Consider the following 21,266-nt stretch of genomic DNA (forward strand, 5'->3'; position numbering starts at 1 on the left):
CCTAACAAGTATTTCAGATCATGCGCCAATAAATAAAAACACAGGGTAAGAAAAAAAAGAGACCCTGGTGCTTTCCCACCTATCTGTTGAAAAGAGAGGAATTTAAGGAATAGGTAGTGGAGATTATTCAGGAGCTATTGGAGAGGATAGAAATTACTTCTGAAAATTTAGCTAGGGAGTGAGATAAAAATAGGGTGGAAATAAATGAAAGGGAGCTATGGTTAAGAAGTAATAAGAATTATTTTGAGGGACTGACAAATGTTTAAGCATAGCAGAATAGGAGGAATCCCACAGAACAAGATGATGGTCAACCACAGAAGGCTAAGCAGAAAATAAGGGATTACCTCAATAATATACAAGAGTTTAGAAATATTGCTGTTAAGCAACTGTTTTTGATAACACTAGAACACAAAAACTTTTAACACAACAACTTAAACAACAGAAAGCAAAAAGGCTGTTGCCAGGCTTAGGGAGCCTATAACAAAGGAAGGTAACAAGAGATTCTGTAGAGTTGTTAGAAGTACTTCAGAAATTCTATGAAAGTCAATACAAAGGAGAGAAATATGGAAATCAAGAAAAGATACAAATGGAAATGTTCATGGAAGAATTAAATACATGAAAATTAGAGGTAGATGAGGCTCAATTACTAACATTAGGATAGGAGGAGATGACACAAAAATTATGTATAAAAAAATCTATAGGAAAGTCCCCAGGAATAGATGGTATTCCTGTGAAAGATTGGATGCTAGGAGGGAAAAACTTATAAAGATCTGGAAGGTTTTGTTTAACAGTACTTTAAAAGAGGAGGACACATACCAACATCCTGGAAGAAAGCAGTGGTAGCTGTAATACCTTAAGAGGGTAAAGATTCAGCTTCGTACAGGCCCATTTCAGTACTAAACCATGACTATAAAGTATTCATGTCTATAATGGCTAAAAGAATGGCAAGAGTAATGCCAAAATTGATAGATATAGATCAATATGGTTTTGTGTAGGGGAGGCAAACATTTAACAACATTAACAGAACACTGATAATCCAGAGGGAAGCAGAATGCAAGAAAATACCATTGTTGTTGGTGAGTCTTGATGCAGAGAAAGCATTTGACAGAGTAAGCTGAGACTTCATGAGCAGGGAAATGGAAGCATTTGCATTTCCTGAAAAAAATTATAATGTTGATTACGTGACTATATGAGGGTCAGAGGTGAAAATTAAAGTGTGTGGGGTCCTTTCTGATAATTTCTGCTTGAGCACAGAAACCAGGCAGGGGTATCCTCTTTCCCCTTTATTTGCATTACATTTAGAACCACTGGCAAAGAAAATATAGGACTCAGAAATTCAAGGATATAATTGGTATCGTAGTCAAGAAAAGCCGTCTCTATTTGCAGATGATATTTTATACCTGATGAAACTAGAAAGAGACATTACAGTGCTGTGGAACATTTTGAGACAGTTTCAAATATTGTCGGGATACAAAATTAATGAAGTTAAAACAAAGGCAATAGCAGTTAATTATGTGCCCACATATGAATAGGTCTAGCAATATCCATATTTATGGGGACATGACAAAATGAACTACTCTGGTATATGGATTAAAAATGATTCTTGTGTGGCAGCTAAGGATATGTTGCAAGGGACTAAGCAAAAGACAATACAAATACTGAGAAAATGGAAGCTTTGTGATATGGGCATGGATATTAAGATACAAGCAGTTAAAATGTTTTTAGTACTATTAGTCTTATACATAGGTTAAGCATATTTTTATCAACTAGAGGAGAAGTTGTGGTTAGCAATTAATGAAGAGCTGAAGGACGTTATCTGGGAGGGGAAGTCAGCAAGTGGGACAAGCTGATTCTTCCAGTAGAACAGGACAGATTGGGATTAGCCAATTTGAAAGGGTATTTCAGAGCTACACAGTTAAGGCTCTTATACATAGCACAAGCAGAAAAACTATAATTCAAAGTGGAAAAGGATAATGATGACACAGGGGGAAGCTAAAGAAACAAGGAAAGACTGGTATTTTGGCTGCAGGCCTTTACGGACAATAACAATAATCATACCGATTATATCATATCTATAAAGCAGCGGAAAGTATCCTAAGAACTAAGTTACCATGGGAATGGAGAAAGGAGATTTTGCTGATAGGGATGACTGCAATAAGGGATCTAGACAACAGGCAAGAGGGGGCTGGAATTTAATGGATAAAACTGTCAAAGGAACCAAGGTATTGGGAGGATATAACTAGAGGGAAAGATGATAGAATGGGAAGACGCCAAGAATATATTTGGACTGCAAGTTAGAGATTGCCTTCTCTACCAAGGATTGATATCAGAGTATAGGCAAAGAGAAAGAAATAGGGGGATCCTAAACAAAAGACCAGCAGTGGTAGTGTTTTTAGAAGAATCTAGAACAGAAGCTGCAATTAAAAAAGGAATAAATAGTAGTATATATAAAATCTTGCATGATGAGTATAAAAATCAATCAGATGAAGTTAGAAAGGATTTTGAAGAGAGATGGAATAAGCAATTCCCAAAGAAATAATAGAAGGACATATGTATGGCTCCCAAATATGCAACAAAATCTAGAAGATTTAGGATTTTTGCCTGGAAATGTTTACATAGATATTTTTATACTCCAAGTAGACTCCAGGGTATTTTTCCTCAAGTATTCAGCAAAGTTGTAGGTGTGATGGGAAAAAGAGGTAATTGGGGACATATTTTTGGGAATGCAGTGAGTTGGCAGACTTTAAGGATTCCCTGTGGGATGCACTGTCAGAGACGCTGGGTGCGCAGATTGGTGAGAAGCGGGAGAGGATTTTTCTAAACTATGACACAGAATCAGAATTGCCTAGATATGGTAAAGGACTTGCTGTGTCTAATTATGGTGGCTTCCAAAAAAACAATTACTAGAAAATGAAAATCAAAATCTAAACCAACTACACTAGAAGTAGTGAATACAGTAACAAATAAAACAACTGGAAATGAGATCTTCAGAAAAGGGTAGGAGCAAACTACATAGGAAAACTGGGAATTGTGGGAACAATACATACAGGGGAGGAATGAGGTTTAAAAGAAGGCAGTACTTAAATGAGCTACATAATGTTCAACTGAAAATGAGTGAGTAGACTACAAGTGATGAATAATGTTTGAAACTGGGAGTGTGCCATATGGTGTGTGATGTAAAATGCTTGCAACTAGGATTGTGTTGGTGTGGTTTGTTTTTATTTATATACGGATGGCGCAGTGGTAGTATTGTCACCTCACAGCAAGAGGTTCTCTGGTTCGATTCTCGGCTAGTGTGCCTTCTGTGCGGAGTCTGCATGCTCACCCGGCATTTGTGTGGGTTTTCTCCGGGTAACTCCTGTCTCCTTCCACATTACAAAAACATGCATCTCGAGTGTTTCTCCCCGAGCTTCTGCTGAAAATTGGCTTCATTCCAAGTCGGACTTTCCCAGTAAACAAAATTTAAATAAAATAAAAATAAATATATGATTGCCCATGTTGTAAGTGATGGTTTAAGAAAAAAAAATTTTAAACAAGAAACAAGGCAAATTTAAGATCCTAACCTCATCTGGCTTAAATAATACATTTTCTTTGCTATCATATCAAGACACCTTATACATGGTAGAAGGAAACAAAAAAAGCACCCTTTTTTCAGACTTAGGAATGCTAAAATCTACATGCCTTCCAGTTAGGGCTGAAGAACCTCAACCACCAAACTTCTCAGATACCATGAAATAATTTTCTAAATAATTAAAGCCCTGTGGGGTGACATCAGGCTTCTGAAATACAGAAATGCAGTCTCTATTCATGCTTAAAATGTTCATTCAAGAAACCAATACCAAATAGCATTAAGAAGGCAAAAAAGATCAGGACTCCATCAACTACTGAAAATAATTATTCTTTGTTCAAACTTAGTACAAGCCCACTGAAAATGCTCAGACAAACCAGGGGTGCACACAGGTGGAAAAAATTATCTTCTGGGGGGAGGACATTTCTTCCCTTCTGTCTACCAAACTCCCTAAATTCCCATTAGATTTGCAGGTTTAGAAAGGGGACTTTAGTTTTCTTAGTCTGCTTAGTCAATGACAGCAAAAGCAGAGTGCATTTTAGACATAACTTATTTATGTTTGTATGCATGTCTGCAACACATTCATTATGTCAGACTATGTCAAATCACAAAATATCTACTTCAAAAGGTCGATCCACAAAAAAGTTAATATGAAATAAGAGAAACATGTTCTATGCAGGGAGAAAGACTCTCTGCTGCTTATATATATATATATATATATATATATATATATATATATATATATATATATATATATATATATATATATATATATATATATATCAACTGTATGATCGCACTACTGTGGGGGAAGGGCCAAAAAAAAAAAAAACATACAACAGTGCCAGGTATACCGCAATCATGTGCAACAAGCTACCGGCCTTTTGTTACTGTTAAAATGCCAGTAGCATATATGTTCAACATTTTGCAGGATGGCCGTTTGGCATTCAACATTACATCCATTTCTTGTAATGAACGTTTCCTGTATATATGTATTTATTCATGATACTCAGAGAAGAACACTTATCCAAAGGATCAGCTACAACTTCAGCTTGGGAAAATTATCATAAAAAAGCACAGTTAAAGTATATTGTGTACCCCCTGTTGCAAATAAATAACAGAATAAAATTTAAAAACACAAGAATAAAGCATACAGATATTACTTCAGTGAAATCCGATAAATATGTATGTTGGCTTAAACAATCATTTTTATCTGAATGTATGCATGGTCTACGTTTCTCTCCTACAAGGGAAGCTGCAGAGGAATTATTAAGTGTCGTAATACTATTTACAGAATTTATGCTTGGAACCTTGTTAAATTTTTCATCTGCTTCTACCACACAGATGATACATTTCACTGACATTCTTATTTCTAACATATTTAGGTATGACTAAAACATCAAATTACATATGGACAACAATACTGCAGATATCTGAAAATGTAGTGTAGCTTTCTTTAATATTAGTAGATATTTAACATACATACTTCTGCTTAAGCAAGAAGGCCCTTTATTTATTTTCTTACGGACTGTTTAGTAAGCCAGAATGCATGTAGAAATCCTAAATGTCCACAATGTACATTTCCAAATATAACAGACAACTCAAGAATGCCATTTTTGCAACTCTGGCAGAAACAAAAGCTCTGCACATACCTTAATGCTAGATCTGAATGAAGAATTAATTAACTTTTAGGATATAGGCACTCTCCTCAAGCTTATTTCTGTGAATAAAAACCTCCCAAGGATAATCTTGTCCTTTGCCAACCTACGGTAGCCTGTGCCTTTTCCCTAAATGTTGGGTCCACCCATAATTAAACAGACCGAGATAGCAAGACAGCTGTGGGATACACACAGTTTGTTTTGGGGATGGGGCAGCATTGTTTAACACCCCAATGCAAGACATCTATTCTGCTCCAAAGCTGGCTCATCAACACTCTGTATTTTTGCTTCTTTCACAGAAGACCCAGGGACCTCCAGATTCAGCTCTGTTTGACTTCTAAAAGACTATTCTCATATTAGGTTGTATATTCTGCGGACATTCTTTGGAAGTGAAGCAACAAGACTCACTGGGCCACTAGCCATTATCCCACAACTGCATCTCTGTCCTAAGGGCAAATGAAATGCAAGCATTATTACAGACTGGGCACCATGGTCCTGTGATCTGATAAGGCAGACGTGAGCCTTGATATGTATCACAGTGTCTGGGGGACCACAGAAATCAAGACAGTGTCTGGGGGACCACAGAAATCAAGACATACAAAAGTAAATAGCAGGGAGGCTAATAGTAACATTTGTTTACTCATCATGTGCATCTTGTTACGACAAGGAATAGAAAACTGCACCATAACTCAGAGAGATGGATGGCTGAGGAGAAACAGAAGCTCTCCAATGGAGAAAATTGAAGGTAAGGGGCTCTTTCTACCTAAAAGCACACAGAAAAAGATAACAGCTCTAACCTAGGCACCTAATCAAGGTGACAGGAAACAAAAAGTGTGTGTCGGTGCAAGTTCATGCTCATGAACCACAATAACATTACAATACATAGTCTGTTCCTTGCCTGCCATTAACTGTTTAACTACATAACCACTACATCCATCCAAAGTTAGCACTTTATGGTGCAGTTTTCGCCCTACTAAGACAAAACCAAATGACATTAATGCAACAGTGAAATGTAAAGTTTTGGAAACAGGAATAGTACTTGTTGCATTGTTATGGCTGCTTATTTAAGACCTTTATAATTGAATTACCTTTCTTTTTCAGTTCTCATTTGCAACTGTTTCATGAAGTCTGTGTGTTGCTTGCGCTGGTCATCAAAAAGGGATGTAATGGATGCTGCTGGTGCATTTACAGGCTTCATCTGTGACCGAGCTAATTCAGTCATCTGAGAGACAGACAAAGATATATTTATTTAAACATAGCCAAAAATAGTGCACAAAATATCTGAAAAGCATTTAGCAATCTATAAACACACAAACTTTATTATGGAGATACAGAGTACCATTTAAAAGCATAATTAGCACACAGCTTTGCATCTTTCGAACAGAGATATTAGGGCTTCATGGAAGAAAACTTTTTTAAAATCTTGGCACCGTCACACATTTTAAGATGCTTAGTGTCACCATCAGCAGTAGCAGCTACTGCTGCTGAGGCTGCTACAGTAACATTAAAGTCTTTCTAGCAAACCTAGCAATGTTAAAGCACAGAAACAGCCACATGAATAAAAGGAATGTGTATCAAAATAAAAGCGTACAGAATATAAATTGACTCATGAACTAAAAATCTTGTCAATTTCTAACAATGACTAATTTTTTCCATGAAATTCTTCAAGTTAACTGCATATTAGTATGATGACTTGAATCATCCTTGAAGCAGAATTCACTGCATTGTAAAATTTCTACTAGTGAATGGTTACAATTTCCTGCCTGCCACCCTGTGTAAGATCACCGTGAGTAGAAAAATGCAGTGGCAAAGCATCAGTTGCATACATGTTGCTAGAGAAGGTAACCGTTAAATTTGTTATGAAAACCAAACAATATTTCCATAAATGTGTTTCAGTTTGCAAAGTGGCAATCCTCTAAAAGGATAGGGTAAGATAAGAAAAAAAAAGTATTATCGCGCTGTCGGTAACAAGCAGATTACTACACGTATTTCAAACATGTTTGTCCATAACTCCTGAATACATAAAATGTTTCCATATTTACACAAACATGAGAAAAACTTACTACTAAAGTACTGCATACTATCATCTGAAAAATTACAGGGACAAGAAGGAAACTGTGATTGAGGCTTTTCCTGTTTGCCAGAAAGATACTGTAGGATATGGAAATTCATTTTCATCACATTAAAAGTCACATCAAAATGAGGAGAAAATGCTACAAACAACTTCAGCTTCATTTACTCACGGATATATCCAGGACTTTTGGAACTGTACACCAACATGTGAACCAAAATAAGACATTTACCAGATGTAGAAAGCTCCGCCCAAAGCAGTTAATTCACATTTGTAAAAGGCATACCTTTTCATCACTGAAAAAAATGCCAAAATGGCAAGTATGAATTGAAGAAAACATATTTAGCCAATTAGCCTTTCTGAAAACAAAAGTCCCAAATAAAATTTATAAGTAATAAAAGAAACCCATCCCAACCCTTTTGTTTTTGTTCTAATATAAATTTTAATGAAGCATATACCTTAACCAAAGATGAAAACACAACCAGAAAAACATATTCATAGGATCACAGGAAGTTACTAGCTAATAGCCCTAGAGCCCTTACAAGCCTAGCCAAGTTCTACCCTTATTTCCATGATCAGCACCAATTGCCCCTGTCCAACAAGGACACAGATCAAACCCCCGGGGTGAATTTATGGTTACTTATCCAATCGTCCAGATGGCGTTTGAAGAGGGTATGAGGTGCTCTGTTTGACATAAAGTGGTAACCTCTGGGAGACTGATATGTCCCTTCAGCAGGTCCTATTAATGTCACACACCAAGTTAAGGTTTTTAGAACGAGTAACCCGTGTACCATTTGACTTGTGGATATGCAGCATTTCCAGTAAAGCAGGGTCAAAGATTGCCTTATATGCAAGGCATAAATCACCTCTGAGTAGTCTGTATGAAACAGAATAAAGTGACAGTGATTTCAGATGATCCACACAGGACAGATGCTGAGGATCTTGAATTTTCCTTGTAAGGAACCTCTGTAGTCTCTCCAATTTCTGCAGGTGCTTGGAAAGGTACATAGCAAAAGCGGCGCCATACTCAATTATTGGCCTGATGAGGGAAAAGTACAGAGAGGTTATAACTTCTTTTTTTCTGGATGCAATGCCCTTACTTATGAGATGAGCAATACAGAATGCCCTTCTTACCACTGCAGAGACACAGTGATCAAAGGTAAGGTTGCTATCAATCTGTGTGTCCAGGTCTCTCAGTACTGTGTGCACACTTAGGGTGTTGCTATTAATGTGGTAGTTAGCAGGAACATCACATTTACTGAAAGGGGTGATCATACATTTTTTGCATTGAGTTTAAGTCCTGTTTTTACTATGCCTAAATCTACCTTCAGAGAGGAAAAACAGCCATGACTGTTTATGACACACCATGTGTATAAAACATAATAAATGCTACAACCTGTATTGACTTTTCAGTAAAGCCGAGGTGGTACAGCGGTTAGTGCTGTCGCCTAACAGCTAGAGGCTCTCCGGTTCGATTCTCGGCTGGAGCACTTTCTGCGCAGAGTCTGCATGTCCTCCATGTGGTTGAGTGAGCTTTAAAGACATGCAGGTAGGTGCATGAGTGGGTGGGTGTGCCTTCTTTGAAGAATGGGTGCTGGGTTGGCAACTCAACACCGTAAAAATTCATTGCCAATCATTAGCAGACTGGAGTTGCACTGTGGTGACCCCCTAACCGGGAAAAGCCGAAAGACCTGTATTGACTTTTCACAGAAATGAAAGCATCTGTATAGTCTCCCCTCAGTATACTACTGGAAATATTTCTCTATTAACAAGTTGTCTCATTCTGAGTCTGCACTGCGGCTTTAGCTAATAAGCAGTATAATGTCACTTTCAATTGTACTCTTACTTGTTATATGCATAACACTGAAATATCTTTAAAATTTCCACCTTCTGCTTGTACACTCTGGTGTATGTTCTAATAGAATTATATAATGTACTCTACTTGTGCCTAAGAACTCTCTGAAACCAAGGAATCCCTGTCTGAGTGAGATTTTCTATTAGGTAAAAATATTTCCTGGAATTAAATTTATCCGACACCAACTCCTAGAACTGTGCATTCTCTGAATGCTTAAGAATTTATGCACTACAGTGTGAATTTCCAATAGCCTCTTAGCAGTTGGCATGATGGTTAAGATCTTTATCCCTAATGAACATGGTTTGAGACTGATCTCCAACAAATACCTGTTTGGAGTTTGTATGTTCTCTCTGTCACTCTGTGGGGTTTCTCTCACCTCCAAAAAACATGGTGAGAGTTCCCATGCCAAACTCACCTAATAATGGAGCTGTGTTCAGCAGCACAGACTCTAAATGGTGCCTTATAGGGGGAAGAATTGTATAGCCCAACCGCTTTGGGCATCTAATTTGGTGCGTAGTATCCTCAAAACAGGAGAAAAGGGATCACAGACTGCGTACCATTGCAGGACTAACCACTTGATGGTGTAAAAATATGTCTCTAGGTGATCTGGCTGTGTTGACTAATGTCGCCAACATGGGCATGGGTATTTGACGGTGATAAGCGAGTTGTGGACCCAGCCAACTCCAACCTCTGCCAAGTACCCATTGCTAATGGTGGGAGGTGTGCGTCTGCCTGTCAAAGCCTGGCAGCCCTGGGTCAATAAGCTAATGGCTGGCCAGTGTCCAGTTGCCCATCTTGGGTTACCTGGGATAGCTCTGTTGAGCGAAAGCTGGACGAAAAAACAATCAACCTGAACTAAGGATTGGCACACTCAATGAAGGTTCAATGACAGGATGAGGTTTAGAAGTGGATAACACGATGACACAGGAGGAGGCTGGGAATCCTACGTATCCAGGAGACAAGGTGGAAGAGCAGTGCAGCAATGCCACTTAGCTTTACTACTCATGAGGAGCAAGAGGACAGGCTTGAATTGGTGCCTGAATTCTGGTAAGGGAGAGGCTTCAGACGACAGTGGGGGATGTCATCAGAATAAGTGACAGACTCCACTGTAATGATAGAACAGCATTCATAATCTCAGCCTATGTCCAAGTAGCAGAGTTGTGATAATGAGGAAAAGAATGCATTCAGACAGCAGTTGCAGAACCTACTAGATAAAGCAGAACAAAAATTGATGTTGATAATGGGTGACTTAAATGCACATATCGGGACAGTCAGAACAGGGTATGCGGACTGCCTGGGTCCATATGGGTGGGACAACAAGAAAAAAGGAGGTGAGGCCATTCTAGACTTCTGTCTGACAAATGGCTCGATGATAGCCAATATGCGGTTCAAAAAGAGAGACAGTCACAAGATCACATACAAAAAGGCCAACATACAACTCAGGTAGACTCCCTCCTTGTTAGGAAAGGGCACTGGGATAGAATCAACGATTACAAAGTCATTCCCAGTGAACAGTCAGCCCACAGCATAAAGTACTAGTTGCCACAATAAGCTGCAAGAAGTGGTCACAGAAAGCTCTAAGGTCAACAGAGACCAGGCTAAACATCTGCAAGTTGACTGGACAGAAAGCACAATAGTTCACGGAATTATTCACGTTCCCAATACCTCACGAAGAAGAAATGGGCAGTGTTGAAGAATGGCAGTGCCTTAAAATAGCATGTGTAAGATATGCAGCTGAGCCAGGTATGGAAATAAGGTACATAAAGAAAGCTGGTGGTAGAATGCAGATGTCCAGGAAGTCATCAAAAGGAGGAGTGCAGGAAAAAGTGGGAGACAGCAAAGGCAGACCAGGCTAGGAAGGAATACTGGTTGTCTAACAAAAAGGCTAAGAAAGGAGTTGCAATGGCAAAGAACAAGGCATCAGAGGCACTCTACTAGCTTCTGGAAACTGACTCAGTAGATGGCACAAAGAAACTATCAGGTTGCAAGTCAAAAATAGAAAGGTAAACAAGACAGTCAAACACCGCCCATACTGGAGGCCAGAAACAACCTACTCACCAGTCCACAGGACATCAAAGGTAGATGGGAAGGAGTACTTCCAGCAGCTTCTGAATGAAGAAAACCCCACAGAAGCTGCACTGCCCCAAACACGCCTATGGTGAAAGAGGAGGAGCCCACCCTAGAAGAAGTAAGAACAGCACTAAGAAAAATGAAGTCAGGGAAAGCAACAGGCTCAGCTGAGGTCACAGCAGATATGATTAAGATGTTGGGTGAGGCGCCCCCACAGGATTTTGTTATGGTGGATGAAAATTTGGATAATCCAGGATTGATTTCTGACAAGGATTTTCCAACCAAATGGAGGCTGAAGGTCTGTTAAGTCATTTCCAACACCTGATGGATCCTGGCCGCAGTACGAGAGAACTCTGGAACAGGCTCCAGATCCATGTGAAGCAGAGTTTCTCCCTAATCTAATTCAAGTGTAACATGGACAATTGGATGTGGAGCAGGAAATTCATCCCTGGTTTGGCACTTATGTCTCTAATGGACACAGGCAGCCTGTAAATGGTTCATGCCCCAGGTCCTTGCTAGTAAATGTTTCACCTCCCAAAGCCCTGCTTACACTTATCAAGGGTACCAGAACTTGTCAAAGATTTGGGATGTATGGCTATGCTTAAAAAGGCCCTTATGGCCATTAGCCCAGTACACAACTATGAACCTAAGAATATGCCCAACCATACAAATGGAAGGGATATCAAAGAAGGGGAAGAAGAAATGGTAGTTATGCTTCATACAAATGTCATTATGATTTCATAATAGATGTAACATCTTTAATTACAGTCATATTTCCATAACTCAACCACTTTTCCCTATTTGAGAAGGGCTTGACATTTATACTATGTAAACATTTTGACATGGTTGATTTGATTGTTGAATTTAAATTGTTCACAAGAAAGTTAAATCTTAATAGCTATTAAAAAAAAAACAGTAGTGAGAATAACTGCACCACCAACAAAGTAAAAGTACATTTTAAAAAAGTATTTTAATCCCGTTTTGCACCATGTTATTCAAGCATTTACTAAGTCTTGTATTGACTATCTTTATCAGTTAGCTAAGGAAAATTATTATAAATATTATGTGCAAGAAAAAGAGGTCTTAGATTCACTTATTAGGTCGATACATATTCTGAAGCCAATATAAGCCTGGGAACTGCTCTCTCTGACACAGCTGACTAGTCTAGTGTCATGTTTAAGGTCTTGCTCATCACTGACACTTGTATCCCAGTTTCAAAAAAAGAGGTCAACATAGCTATAATAGAACAGATATGGCATTGTCTGAATTTCTTTTTGATAACAGGATCTCTCCAGATAATATATTTGAGAATACCAAAACCAGTGATCCCCACAATTTTTGGGTACACTAAGATCTATAAAAATATGATCACGCTGCCTTTTAGGACAATCACAGCAGCTTAAGGATCCAAGACTTACCCACTGGCTGTGTTTATTTATAGGTCTTTAAAACCTGCCTTCCACAAGCAGTCCCACTTACTTATGGATTTGTGGGACTTCTTGGGAAGGCTTACAGATGATTTATGGAATGAAAGAATAGGATTTCTTACAACTGATATAGCTGACCTTTAAACATCTCTCTCTATGGAAGAGGGACTTGGCTTGTTTTATGGAAGCCTTATTGATTGTGATTTTCTTTTGGGGGAGATAATCAAATTAATTATGGATCTCGTTTCTTTGGTTTTGGATGACAGCATCTTTCTGAGGGAGAGATTTTTATACAGGCAAAAGCAGTTGCTACAGGGCAGTATGTGCTCACTTAATGCTAATGTAGTACTAGCTTGGGGAGAGGCTTTTGTTTTTAAACTGGGGTTTTTCAAATTTTGTAAACTATATCTTATATTTCTGGATATTTTCATTTTATGGGATGGTCCAGTGAGCATGATTCATGAGTTTATCAACTATTTTAGCACTACTAACTTTCTTAAATTTATACCTAATTTTGCTGAAAACAATATTAATTATTTTGATGTCAATATCAGACATTCTTACAAAGGCTTTTGGCCAAGTATTTACAGAAATCATGTTTTACTAACTCTTCTTTTTACAACTTCTCAAGTGAATTTCAAAACAAGTTTTGTCAAAGGACAATGTACAAGGGTGGCTAGGATGACATCTTTATGGACAGGGGATACCCTCATGGATTAAAAAAAATATAAAAGTAATTGTGTTGTGGAAGAATGTGGTAAAAAATACAAGTCCCTGTTAGGTACAGGTCTAACTGACATGGCACAACAAAGTGAACAACCAAATGAAAGAGTCGCTGATACCTATGACAGGACTTTAGTTGTGCAATACAATGATTGTACCAAAGGTATTAAAATACTGTTAGTAAAAACTGTAATATCTTGACTGCAAAAACAATGGTGTTTGATACATTAGGGGTTTGCCCTAATTTTGTGTACAAGTTGGCATGGAATTTCAAGATCTTATTTGAAAGTAGAGATTCCAACATGAGCAACAGTAATGTAGGCACGATTAATATGTCTTTTGTTAACAATGCCCTTTAATTTTTGCTGGTAGAACACTTCTTCTTGAAAATATACTTCATTTGACTTTAAGTTGCAAAAAGGCAATTGCTCAACCTCTGAAGTTATTTATTGCTAAATGTTCAGGTTGTCCAAGCTTCTATATTGGCAAAACAGAAACAAACACTTAACAAGAGGATATATGAGCATTATTAACACATAAAAAATAAGAACCTTAAAATGCCTTATATAAGCATGTACAGAGTTGTAATGATTACAAAGAATTCAGATTTTCAATCTTGGACAAAGTAAGGCCCAAACCCAGGGTGGGGGGGGGGGTTAGGAAACGAAACTGGATTATAAGGAATTGTATTGGCAGTTGAAGGTGAACACCAGTTTACTATTATCCATGCAACTTGTTTTAAAATTAAAAAGCTGTAAATAGGTAGTATAAATAATTGCATACCAACATTTTGGAAGTTTTATGGAATGAAGCTCATGTATTTTATTTATTAATTTACATTAATGTTTTTGAGTATTTTGATTTACTTGTCAAGTCATTTTTCCTGCCAGTGATTTTTAGCGATGTTTTACTGATGTTTTTGAAAAATAAAATATATACATATACAAACATACACTCACACACACACACACACACATATATATATATATATATGGTTCCCCTTCAGAAGGTCGAATGGCCGAAATCTCGAAATGCATATGGTCAAGACCATATGCTCGAAATTTCAGAAGCTCGACTGTCTGAATGGGGATCTGCATACAGCGCAGAATGGGAGATTTCCCTTTCTGCGCTGTAGTATGATACCGGAGTTGGAATAAATAAGTAGCGGGGTGTGTGTGTGTGGGGGGGGGGTGCAGGTGGGCTTGCCCCCCCCCCCCTGCAGAAACATTGTTTTGTGTTTTTTTTTTATTTCCCTTTCATAAGGTCGAGCTTCTAAAATTCAAGCATATGGCTTTGGCCATATGCATTTCGAGATTTCAGACATTCGACTTCTGATATATACATATACACACACACACACACACACACATATATATATATATATATATATATATATATATATGGGTCTAGGACTATTCACTGAAAGGACATTTCACTGAAACACATTTGACTGTGCACAATTCACTGAAAACACAATTCACTGAAACACATTTCACTAAAAGTTATATATGGCCTTTCCCCACTGTAGTGCAACCCTGGAGTTAGAATACATAGTAATAGGAGGTGTGGGGGGCACATGAACTATACACACATGGATACTTGCAATTTCAATAAAGTACTCTTTTCTAAACTTAATATACATCCAAACACCCCCTCCCACTATATATACTTACTCCAGGGTTACACTACAGTGGGGAAAAGGCCATATATAACTTACAGTGAAATGTGTTTCAATGAATTGAGTTTTCAGTGAAATGTGCTTTCAGTGAATAGTCCTAGTACACACACACACACACACACACACACACACACACACACACACACACACACACACAGTTTTAGGATTTCACATTTTTGCTTTAAGCGGTCTAATATAACTATATTGTCTTGAATGTTGATATTAAATGTTTATATTAAATCACAGCTTATGAATTTTTATAGGTCTTTTCAATATGCATTACTATCATACCTCCCAACCATACAGAATGACTCGGTTTTTACCACGTGCGTGATGACGGCAGCAGCCTGCCAGCCTACCGGGATTGAGCTGAAGCTCATTCAGCTCAATATGCATGCATTTCTGGCTGCCACGAGACTGGAATGCTGCTGCTATCTATGAGTCATTTTGATGCTCTGTTTACAAACCTGCTGCCCTGGAAAGGGCCACTTTTATGCTGCTGTGCTGTCTAAGGGAAGAGAAAAGCTTTGTGCTGCTATCTACAGGAAAAAAGAGCCATTTGAAGCAGAACAAGCCATTTTGAAGCAGAACAGGCCGTACGGGTAAGAAAGCTGCTACCCCAGAAAGGTAGGGAGAGAGGTGGTGTGTGTATAGATAGCTGGAGTTTCTGAATGAGAAGTGTGTGTGTGTGTCTGTGTGTGTGTGTGTGTGCCTGTGTGTGTGTGTGTGGGCAGGTGGCTCAGCATACCATATCAAAGTTCCTATTTAATTATTTCTGAGGGCTCTACTCTGTCTTGTTTCTAAACTGTACTGCCATGCTAAAACAGAGCTGAGAGCTCTTCAGAAGTCTTTCCTGAGCTGTTACATTCAGTTTCTGCAACAAAAAAGTCACTGTGACATGCAATGAGAGTACATGTATGAATCACCACAGCATCTTTATTTTTATGGCCCCACCATTCCACAATGGACATGCAGTGCTTATTCCTCTATTTTTTCTGGCATTAAATAGAGACTTATTGGCACTAAAATACAATCAGTTATTAAATAAAATAGTAGGTAAAAGAGGTATTGCTAAATACAAGGAGTTTTAACAGCAGAATGGTACATCTGGATACATTAATAGTCTTGGTGATTATTACTTGAGTACCATTGCTTAAATCAAGTTTAATAATGAGGTTAACATACCTCAGATGAATTCTAACACTGCTTATTTTTGATAACAGAAATTATAGAAGAACAGGAAATGCAAGTGTGCATCTTTTGTCCTTCACTGAATTAATTACAGGTAATCTGGAAATTCTTTATGTAATTAATCTAACAGTGTATACATTTTTGGGCTGACTGCTTAGGCAGAGAAATCTCTCACTATATGTAAATAATAACATCTGACACAGTTGATATTATAGAGAAATGATGGACCCCTAGGTGTGCTGTGAGGCCTAAAACCACAAGCAGAGGGTTTCCCCATTTCCTCATCCCTACAGGGAATAATGGTACTTGCAAAACAGCCTCTGTGTTTGACTATTTTTTCTTTTTATGTTTTATTCTTTCTATCATGTTTTTGTTTCTTCTTTATTCTTAACAAAAATGGTTGTTCTTTCATTATTGTGTGCATGCAATTTGTAGTATATTTTCTGTAGGAAGCTTTAACTTACTGGCTGTTTTGTACAAACACATATATGCACACAGACACATCTGCAGTGTACCAACTTGGGCACAGCATTACCTCACTTCCATTCTAAAATCCAGAAATGAAACAATGTGTCAGACCTAAACTCAGTCTATACTTAAAAAAAAAAAAAATTCGTATAGACTTACGTTATACATTAATATACCTAAAATAATCCTTCAGATGTCACAATTTATACTACAATATGTTTGCTTCCCTCTTTCTGTTTCAGAAAGCATCATATAAAACAGGACTCAACCTACAAACTTCATTGCATTGCAGACAGAACAGGGGATGACACAGATTTGTAAACAATGAACCTGTAACTCACAGTGTAACAAAAATAGTTGTATGTGATCAGGTTTTCTTAAATGATAAATGTATCAAGTGCAGTACGTGTGTGTTAAGAAGTAAAGACACAAATCTTGAGTTATCTTTCTCTGTCAGATAAAGGTTTCCCATGCTGCTGGAACACATACACTGACAATTCCATTCCAAGACAAAGCAATGCACTCTTGGAACAGTAAGCCTTCACAAAAACTAAAAAGCAAAAATGAATGTTAACTCAAAGCACAGTTAAAAGCCAGAAGCAACTAGACAGCTCTCACATTACATAACATTATTGCTATAGGATAGCTGTGAATGGGGAAATGTTATCTATAGTGCTAAATGGAAAACAGGCTCTGACAGATGGACCTCAAGCTGGTAAATTGTCATACTTTATTGTGGCATCATCAGATGCCCAATGGGAACGGGTCTATATCACTTTGTCACATTGTAAAAATATCGAACGGCTACAATGTCGAAAATGCCATTCAGCGAAATGTTTTTTAAGAGATCGCAGTTCAGTGAGGATTGGAAAATTTGCCCTTTCCTCACTCTAGTGTGATCTCAGAGTTGGTATATATAATTAGCGGGGAGTGTGGGGGGCACAGCCCCCCACAAGTACAGTTTAACTAAATGGCATTTTCGATATTGTAGCCATTCAACATTATGACAATGCGATAATGTGAAATAGACGCATGGGAACATATGTCAGGAACTGTTGTCGTTAGCCAGTTTATTACATGAGAGTACAATATTCTGTTGTAATATTTTGTTAAATACACTGTTATAATATTTTGTTAAAGTGTTAAGCCTGCATCCATGCCTTGTAGCATTTGTCATTTTATGCATGAAGTGTGCAGTGGTAGTTGTAGGTCTTGTACCTTCTCTGTCTTTCAATCATTGCCTGTTGCATTTCCTGTGGACTATATTGTCCAGTTTTTTTCTGCTAAGTTTATAAGTTCAGAAAAAAATGGTTATGGTAACACCAAACCTTTTATTCTAGCAATTTTCTAAGTTTATAAGATCAGTATGGCTGTATTCCCCCACTATTGGCTTTGTCCAGTTTTTTGTGCTAAGAGGTTGAGAGTTATGGTGAGAAGTGAGAGCTGAATTCACTAAATGATAGCGATTTAAGTTTCAGTATTTCTATTGTTCAGGAAAAACTGCTGATCTGGCACAGTGGTATGTTGCTCTGACTGTAGTGCACAGGGTTCTGGGTTCAAGTCTTGGCAGTGAAATGCATGGTGGTAACAACATTTTATTCTAGCAACTTTCCAAAATGATACAAGCAATGTTTAAATGTGTCCCTGCTTTTTGAGCTTTTGTCCCTCCCTCCCAAACAAATTTTGGCTTTTTCCAGATTTCTTGTGCTGCAAATTTGAGCGATACAGTTGAGTGTCGAGTGGATTTTACAAGGAGCCGAGAACGTCAGGGGAAGAGAAGTTTAGTGTTGCATATGCTGATGCTGCTCGCTTTGTTAATATCATAACAGGTTATATACTTGTTTTTGATGCAGAAGGCTGTGGGGTTTCTACTCCCACAGTATGTAGATGCATTGCTGATACTGTACTGTGTTGTACTTTTAAAGGGGGGTTGCACTTTTAAAGGGGGTGGGTGTAACAAGTCAAGGGTGTAGCTACAGATACAACAGAAGTGAGAATATGTCGTACACAAGGGCATTTTTGCCTCAGTGGAAAGAGCAAAAAAATATCATTAACCCAAATTCAGGTACAGAAAATTATAATTATTATGTTCTGTGCTGCATTACAAGAAAAATATTTTAAACAAGTACAGAACATTTTCCAGCATTCAATAAGTTTGAGAAGCTATGAAGGATGTTCATGGCTTAAACTACTGTCATGATATATATATATATATATATATATATATATATATATATATATAAATATATATATATATATATATAGATATAGATGTGTAGACTTTTATGATGGAAATGCTCTGAAATGGGCAGTTTTGTCATTATTGGTTCAAACATTTTGTTTCATTGCCTACTGGAAAAATAAACAATAAATTTAAAATGCACTCCAAGTCTAACAAGTGTGCTGTGTTATACAAGGAATATAAGTTAAGTCAGGAAGGTGTACCAAAGAACACGTGTAGGTTTCTTGTTTTGTGTGCAAGGGGCCTATGACTTGAAAACAGCCCAAAGGTAATCTTTATCCACCACCACTGGCAAGATGCATTTTCTTTGGATGTGGTGTGGGTTTCAATGCTGTTTCAATAAATGTGAGTTTCAAGGGAAGAGAAGTTTTAAAGCTGTCTGTTTTCATTGTGAGACAGTATAGCTTTGTTTAGCAGATGTCTATTAGTGTTTGCGCATTGTGCTATAAAATGTAAAAATAAAATCCAAATAATCATTGTAGAAGTAAATCAGTATGCACATTAGTGTTGATGGTAAATGGGGTGAAATAGCCAGGTAATGGGACATTGGAATGGCTGCAGTGGGACTCTGGTGCCATATTTTGTTTGTTCTTAAGTTTGCGTTTGAAAGTTGGTATCCCACAATTCCAATGGAGTGGGTGGGGTTACGTAATTATGTATGCAAGTGTTATGTTAATCAACGTACACATTTGTACATATTTTTCCTGGGCCTTGTCCAGATTTTTTATGTTTCCAGGTTGAGAGCTATGATTACTACACAAAAGATATGGAGTTTCTATTGGTGGTATTCTGATGAAGTTCCATATGAAGCACTAAATCACCTTTCTGATCTAAGGTTTCAGTGCGTTCAACATGAGTGGCTTATTAAATCTCCTTGCGGATTGTGACACAGTGACCAAAGCATTACGTTTTTGTGATTTTTGGTAACACACACACCACTTGTGTCTTGGTTATTGGCTTTTTATAAGCCTATGTCATCTGCTGAAAGGACTATTTTCTGAGAAGGTTAAAACTGTCTGGAACATGGGAGCAAGAGAGGAAAAGTAGAAGGTGTTTTAAAATTTACATTTATTTATTTTATTGCATTTGTTTACCAAGTCCACTGGGCATAAGAGAGCCCATTTTCAGTGGAGGCCCGGGGAGAAAAGCTCCAACAAGTACACAGATACAGAAAAAATATAAACATTAATAGGTGCAGAAGTTGAAATAGTGTTACAGATTGTAAATACAGTAACATATACACAATATACACATAAAAGCAGGAATCTAGTTTATTTGATTACATTAATATATACAGAAAATATACATTAAAGCAGAATTCAATGAATTCAGAGAGGTATAAACAGAGATATATTAATCAGTATTACTGTATCAGTATCAACAAGTGAAGATAAAAATAAAAAATAAATATGGAGAAAGTATGATCAGTCACTAGTAGCAAAAGACATAGGAGTTTAGTAAAGATGTAAGGAGAGTGAAGAGGTTAAGTTATAGAGTAGGAACATAACCAGGAAGAGTTGAGATGATGTTTCAGTATTTGTTTGATGGTGGTGGTGCTGCTGCTTGTGTTTCTTATAGAAAGTGGAAGTGAGTTCCATAGTTTGGCGATGGTGAAGGAATAGAGAAGTTGACCAGCAGGTAAGGTGAGGCTTATCTACTTTAGAAGTAGATTATTTTCAGATCTTAGATGCCTGCTGGGATGGTATTTTGCAAGTAGAGTTGCGAGAGCAGGACAGTCTGTGGGGGTCTGCATATTATTTTGTGCACTGTAGTTAGTTGAGTGAATGAGAGATGGTGGTGGAGTTCCAGCCACCCTAACTGTTGCAGTGACTTACAGTGGTGGGATGAAAATTTGGCCTTGGTGGCAAATTTTGCTATTCTGTTGTAACACATTTCAAGTTTGGAGTTTGTAGAATTTTGGATATTAGTGATGAAAGGGACACCATAAAGGAGAGAGGGTAATAAAAAGGTAGTTGCAAGGGTTTGTATAGTAGAGAGGCTAAGAAAGTGCTGGTGCCTGTAGAGCATACCAAGCTTTTGGTGTGTTGTTTTGATGTTACTGTTTACATGTACGTCAAAGTTAAGGTTTTCATCTATAATAATGCCTAATAATTTAGTGTGTGGGACAGCTTCTATAGTGGTACTGTCTTGGGCTTGTATAGTGAAGAGTTTTTTTTATCAAACGGAGTGGTTCTCCTAGGGGTAAAAATTACTAGTTTAGTGTTTTTTGGATTTAGGGCATGACTGTTAAGCATCCAAGATTCAGTAAAGGTAAGGGCATTCTGGGTAATTAGCTGGAGTTCAGAGCTGGAATT

At 37.7% G+C, this 21,266-nt stretch overlaps 1 protein-coding gene across 1 annotated transcript in view; it reads right to left on the reverse strand.

The window, feature by feature from the left end:
• Positions 1-21,266, reverse strand: part of CEP350 (centrosomal protein 350) — a 3,609,946-nt gene that overhangs the window by 1,278,924 nt on the left and 2,309,756 nt on the right. The window contains exon 18 of the mRNA XM_044085746.1: positions 6,315-6,448. Within this exon, the coding sequence (XP_043941681.1) occupies positions 6,315-6,448 (134 nt within the window). The remainder of the gene's footprint in view (positions 1-6,314; positions 6,449-21,266) is intronic.

The sequence above is a fragment of the Protopterus annectens genome, chromosome 10.part0 (assembly GCF_019279795.1).
Source record: "Protopterus annectens isolate FY-2018-M chromosome 10.part0, PAN1.0, whole genome shotgun sequence".
NCBI lineage: Eukaryota > Metazoa > Chordata > Ceratodontiformes > Protopteridae > Protopterus > Protopterus annectens.